Consider the following 6,761-nt stretch of genomic DNA (forward strand, 5'->3'; position numbering starts at 1 on the left):
ATTGCCAAGACAAAGCCTATGACAAGTAGTAGAGGAAGAAGGAAAAAGTAACAAGAGAATTTTCAAAAACTCTATCTGATGGAGCCTACATTTAGTGTAGGGGACTTTCCCTACACAAACTTAAGGTATCTTTCTCGGACCTTTGTGTTCGGTTTGGGTCTAGAGACCCAACCCTCTCCCTCTGCACACGGTCTCCAATAAGTATTCTCCTCAAATATTACTCTCCACTCATTACCCCAAAAACCCCTCTCAAAACCCAAAACAAACAAACACTAACAAAACCTTAAACCGAGCACACCCTACGTTCTATTTTCCATCTGTGTTCATAATGAGGAACTCAAAATAGCCCAAACTCAGTTCAAAAGTGCCACAACAAGGTATTCATTGTACTTCCTAAGGCTGTGTTTGGACCAAGGGTTTTTAAAATGGACTTCTTCTTCCTTTTTTATTGTTAAAAGAAACTAGTGGATGAAGAACAAAATGCAGGGGATTTCCCCACACAAACCAAATGCATCTCTCTCGCACCTTTTCTTTTCCACTCAAAAAAATAAATTACCTAAACCCTTGATCCAAACACACCCTAATGTCTTTTCCCCATCTTTGTTCGCAAATAGGAACTCAAAATAGCCCAAAAAACTTGCAACTAACCGTAGAGCGACGTCTTAAAAACTAAATAATCTAAAGCTCATAGTTTTTTTTTTTTTTTCCCGTAAGCAATCCGATCTAGATTTTAACAGAATATATAGAGATTAAAAAAGAAAAAGGAGAGGAAAGACAAATGACGAAAAAGACCTCGTTGATTTCTTCAGCAGGCGATGGCGGTGGCGGTGGTTGTGGTTGTGGTTGTTGTGGGTACAGCGGCGGAGGAAGTGGTACGGACGGCTGCTCCATTCCCCGGCTCTCAATTTTTTTACTGAAACTTGTACTACTAAATTGTGATGGAAGGGAAGGGTGAATATAAAGCAAATCGTGGGGGTAAAGATCGTACTGTGTCAATGGAAGAGCGGGAAACCAAAGAGTTTCTCCCTCGCATTTTTTTTTTTCCTTTTATTTTAGCTGCTATATATGCATTATATGCATTACTAAAAATTTCGTTTTCCGAGTAGTAAAAGATGGTGAATATATTTGGGGAACTCGGAGAGCCTTATTGGGATTGGAGGACGGTGTTATGCACAATTCGAGCCGTCGGATGCACCATCCGATGGCTTAGGTCTCATCTCGGTAATAAATAGCTTTCGATTATCTATTATCGAAATGAGTTTCGAACCATCGGATTCGACTGCTCGGATCGCGCACAGCACCATGTTGAGCGTGCACACCCCGGGTTTGCCTTCTTGTCCATTAAAAGAAGAGTTTTTTTTTTCTTTTATCCCCTAAACTATGTATATTTTCTCTACTAATGTCAAGTAAGATCCTATTTGAAACCCTGTAAAGCAGATATTTGATTATAAAAGCTTTAGAGATAAAAATTAATTATAACCCTTTAGGATAAAATGATCAGAAAAATAAGACATTCGCATCAGTTCAAACAGATTGAAAATTAAAAACACTTAATTTTTTTACAAGGTTCATATATTAAAATCTTACGTGGTATGTGGTATTTTATAGAAACTAACACATACATTTTTTTTTTTAAAAGACTGAGTTCTTTATATAGAATTAGACTATTTATATATTAAAAATATGGTTAAAAATTAAGCGCTCTAATTTTTAATCCATATGAACCGGTGTGAATATCTTATTATTTTGATCATTTTAATTAATTTTTCTTTCTAGAGCTTTCATAATCAAGTATCTATTCTAAACGGTCCCAAATAAAAAATAAATATTTAATTATGATAGACCTAAAGATAAAAATTAATCATGACTCTTTAGAATAATATTATCAGAAAAATAAGATCTTCACATTATTCCAAACGGATTGAAAATTCGAGCACTTAATTTTTTCCAAGGTTTATATACTAAAAAATATGATTACAAAATTAAGAGTTCTAATTTTCAATTAGTTAAAATCGGTGCGAAGATCTTATTTTTCTGATCATTTTATTTCAAAGGGTCATAATTAATTTTTATCTGCTCTATAGGGTCCCATACAGGCCTTATGTGGCATTTTCCGTCCAAATTCCTAACTTCCGTTATCTATTGAACTAAGTAGATAACGGTAAATCGTCAAATTGATAGGACTAAGTAGAGAAAAGGTGCATAGTTTGGGAGATAAAAAAAAAAAAAAACTTTCAAAAGAACAGTACGGTGCAATGATTTATTTTAATTGTCAAAAAGTATTTTAAATGATCCCGATTTTAAAAAAACTCCTTCCGGATGCAGGCCGGATTAGGATGAAGCGCTTGGAGGGTTGTTGTCAAAGTTTGTATTTAGGTAGTACATTTTGCAACAGTCTATTTTGAAACAGCGATTTAAATCACAGTCTTACAGTGTTCATTTAAAAGCTATCACATGAGAAATTATGTCCTATTTTACCTTTATTATTTAATTTTTAACTATATATATGGTATTATTTAATTGAAGGGTTGTGACATGTTTTTAGAAATTTTAAGTATTTGTTGCTGATAATAGATTGATTGACTTATTCAAAATTTGGAGGGGTTTAGAATTTTAAGAAGTTTTATTTAGATTCTCAACATTTTTATCACTCTTTACTATTCTCATCTTTCATTGTTTTTAGCGGGTGGAATATCCATGTCTACAATCTTACAACACAATTTTTTCTAGCAAATGATGTTTTGCACTTGTTTATTAATATCCACATAATATCAATTTAGTTTTATTCTTGACTTCTTATATTTTTTGGTTTGGATTGTTGGAACATGGAAAGATTTTAATAAAAATAAATTAAAATATTTATTACCTATAATTACTTTTCTTTTACAATATTAGTGCATAAATGTTGTCGGTTACAAAACATAAAAGTGATATTTATTCTTATCATATTTTATATATATATATATATCAATAAATGGGTCTTAAATCCAATAACCTCTGTATATATGGGTTTTGACAAGTGTGAAAATGAGAAAAAGTGAAGGAACTATTTGGAGAGTATACACAAACAATAAAAGAGGGTTTTAGAATATTCTTATACTACTTTTTATATTATTGGGCAACTCGGTTCGTTACTCGTTCAAATCTCCTGGTGGTCCTGAACATCGAATGAGAACTACTTGTGAGCTCTTGAGTTTAATCTTGGAGCTAGTACACTCCGGCGGAACCTTCATGAGCGGAGGAATATTAGCCTTAGGAAAGTGACTACATGATTCTCATTCTCGCAACATCTTTCTTACTTTCACAATTTGCATAATACTTTGTTTTATTTTCATGGTTATGTGTTTTAATATTTGTTGTTATAAAATGAATTTTGTGAACCAAAGTTCTAACATGGATATGGGTATATTCGGAGAAACCCAAATCCCCATTAAGAGGTGAATTTGGTTCTTTATTTAACATCCTCAAAAGGGATTGGGACGGGGATTGTTGGGGATTGGGTATGGAATAGGGTCCCCGATCCATACCCTATCCATTGCCATCTCTATATTAATGGATGCGAACGAATTTTTGAAGATGTGCCACAAAACTAATTTCCAATATTACCCACTAAAAAAAAATTTATAGCTATTTTTATTAGAACCTCAACTGCTAGGGAATTATACGAGCTCGAATGGCTCCGGATCCCCTGTCCGATTACCCCCAGTTCCACTCTCCTACACATGACACATTGGTCTTTGGTCTTCTCCTCTAACTTTGTTAAAACCAGTTAACCTCTAATTATATTTGAGATCCTGAGGAGCATAAACTTAGTTATGAAAGCCCTAGAGGAAAATTTTAATCATGATCTTTTAGGATAAAATGATCAGAAAAATAAGATCTTTTCACTGGTTCAAATGGATTAAAAATTAGAGCACATAAATTTTTAGACAGTTTTTTTTACATGGTATTTTTAGACAGTTTATATACTAAAAAATATGGTTAAAAAATTAAGTACTCTAATTTTTAATCCGTTTGAACCAATGCAAAAATATTGTTTTGCTGATCATATTATTTTAAAGGATCATAATTAAATTTTGTGTCTAAGTTTCTCATAATTAAATTTCTGCTCCATAAGGTCTCAAATAAAAATCAAAAACTTAATTATGCGAACCATAGAGACAAAAACTTAATTATGATTCTTTAGGATAAAATGATAAAAAAAAAAAGAGCTTTTCACTGGTTCAAACGCATTAAGTGCTCCAATTTTTAATCTCTTTGAACCAGTGAAAAGATCTTATTTTTTTGATCATTTTATCCTAAAGGATTATAATTAAGTTTTTATCTCTAAGTTTCTCATAATTAAATTTATGCTCCATAGGGTCTCAAATAAATACCAAAAACTTAATTATGAGAGTCTTAGAGACAAAATTTAATTATGATCCTTTAGGATAAAATGATCAAAAAATAAGATTTATTCGCTGGTTCAAACAGATTAAAAATTGGAGCACTTAATTTTTTTAGACCACATTTTATCCTAAAAGATCATAATTAAATTTTGCCTTTAAAGCTTTCATAATTAAGTTTCTACTCCACATGATCTCAAATAAAATTATAGGTTAACCGGTTTTAACAGAGTTAGAGGAGAAGACCAAGGGGCCAACGTGTCATGCGTAGGAGAGTGGGACGGGGGGTGGGAGTTGGACAGCGGTATTCGTACAGGGGATCCTGCTCGAATACCCACTCCCACACACGACGTAGTCACACACACTCATGTCGTATGTGCCCAATTTCTTATCAATACAAGGGAATAAGAAGATCAATAAAGAGAAATAAGATCAAATAATAATCCTTCACACCATGTCAGGATTCTTGCATTTAATAATATTTTTGAATTCAACATGGCATATATTCTCCCTTTTAAAATGATGATAGTTTTTGTTTCATTACTGCGACAAGAGTGTACTGTTTTTACTTCTCAAAATCTATACTATACTACTTTTTTTTTAAATCTACGAAGATGATCTCTCCTTTTTAATTTTCACAAATGCCCCAAGCACTTGCAACTAATACCAGCTCTGTCCTACACCTCTTCTCAACCGACACAATATAACACTCCAACCGAAGCGACACAACCTGAACGACAAGCACCCCTTCAATCCTTTTTTGCAATGGATCTCCTCTATAAATGGGAAAATAGAATCCCCTTCACGTTTATCTTCAGATTCCTCACTACCAACATTACATCCCAAAAAAAAAAAGGGCAAATTAACACTAGGGAGAAGCATTTGAAGTGGTGAGGTTGCCAGTTTGTTGTAAAGGAAGACAACCACAAGAACTTCCAACAGGTAATTCAATCTTGGTTCACTATTTCCGTACTGTTTCATCTGTAACTTCCCGACCAAATAATGTACACAGTCAGAGGTAATAATCTTTTGGGAGGATTTGCCGACATCCTTACAAAGAAAACGCAGCCTAGTTGTTTGATGAAATATGACTGAATGGAAAAAAAAAAAAACCACACACACACACAAGGATACATATTATGCATCTCTTGCCTGGGAAGGATCAAGATCCTATTGGAAAATTGATGGAAAAATTACGTGCATGCAAGTACCATGGAAGACAATAGTTTTTATGTAAAGATTGTATAAAAGGACTTTATACTGCTGTGTAGTACATTGGCAGGATATCTGGTGCTCAACGTATGTTCAAGGGTGTGGTTGGGTAGGGGAACATCCATTGATGTGTAGCTGCTTGGCTGTGGAACTGTGGAGATACAACATGGGGCAAGTTGTGTTCCATTTTGAGTTCAGGGGACTTTAGGACTGGATTAGAGAAATACTTTTGCATGTTGATTTCTCTTGGTCTAGCGGCTTTGCGGCTTGGCTTGAGCAACATGGAAGCATAGAAGAATGTGTTGCACAAACTGAAAAGAAATGAACTTGGTGAAGTAGTAGATATTATTTTCCAATATCTTGAGTTCTCCTCTAGGTGATGTTTACGAATTTAGTGTTGATTCAGTCTAGCTAGATCCTAAATTCAAATGTGTTGGCATTGGGATTGTTTAAGGGACTATAATTGCAATTCCATGGCAAATTGTGCTCCAGAGTTAGTGTTTTTACATTTGGTAGAAGTTGTGGAAGCTAGGGCATGTGTTGAGGGCTGATAATATCCCTGTGTTCATGCCACCTGTCTCTTTTGTGGTATATATTTACTTTTGTGTCTGTAATCTAAAGTATGGTAGTGTTGTCCTTTTTTCCGGAGAGGGTGAATAATTGGAGTGTACTGTTTATTAGGTGATGTGTAAAGTTGTATGTACTTTAGTTTGAATTAGGCAGTAGGAAAGTTTACGGCAACAAATGGCATGTACCAATTATGTGTGGCAAAACAGTAATGACCAATTATGTATAGGTACTGTTTGATGATGTAATCAGTCTCCTTACGCCTATAAAAGGAGGACTTACCCCAGTGTAATATCCAAGCCAGTGAATAAGAAGAAGGTTTAAACTTGGATGCTATTATACTGGAAAATGATTCGAATAACACGATTATTGTTGGTCACTAGCTCATAAGAGCACCTTTCATTATGCAACTGTTGTTTTGGATTGATAATGCAAGATGGAAGCTATCAGCCTATCACCAATAAATATCATAGTCGTAATAAAGATTTTTTTCTAATTTTTGTTCCTAATATTTACTTTTTACAAAACTAGCCAACATTTACTAGCTCTTCTAAGGAATTTGATTTAGACATCTTAGGGTCAAAGACAAAATATCAC

General features: G+C 33.9%; 1 protein-coding gene across 4 annotated transcripts in view; it reads right to left on the reverse strand.

Moving 5' to 3' along the window:
- The window catches only part of LOC131316188 (protein FORGETTER 1-like), a 30,333-nt gene extending 29,244 nt beyond the window's left edge, over positions 1-1,089 (reverse strand). For 3 of the 4 annotated variants that reach the window (XR_009197031.1, XR_009197032.1, XM_058345482.1), the window contains exon 1: positions 793-1,089. Coding sequence is in view for 2 of the 4 variants with exons in the window: in XM_058345482.1 (XP_058201465.1) it covers positions 793-891 (99 nt within the window). In the remaining 2 variants the exon portion in view is untranslated. The remainder of the gene's footprint in view (positions 1-792) is intronic. The other variant, XM_058345483.1, reaches the window with a different exon arrangement.
- Positions 1,090-6,761: the final 5,672 nt, after the last annotated feature.

Source organism: Rhododendron vialii, chromosome 2a (assembly GCF_030253575.1).
Source record: "Rhododendron vialii isolate Sample 1 chromosome 2a, ASM3025357v1".
NCBI lineage: Eukaryota > Viridiplantae > Streptophyta > Magnoliopsida > Ericales > Ericaceae > Rhododendron > Rhododendron vialii.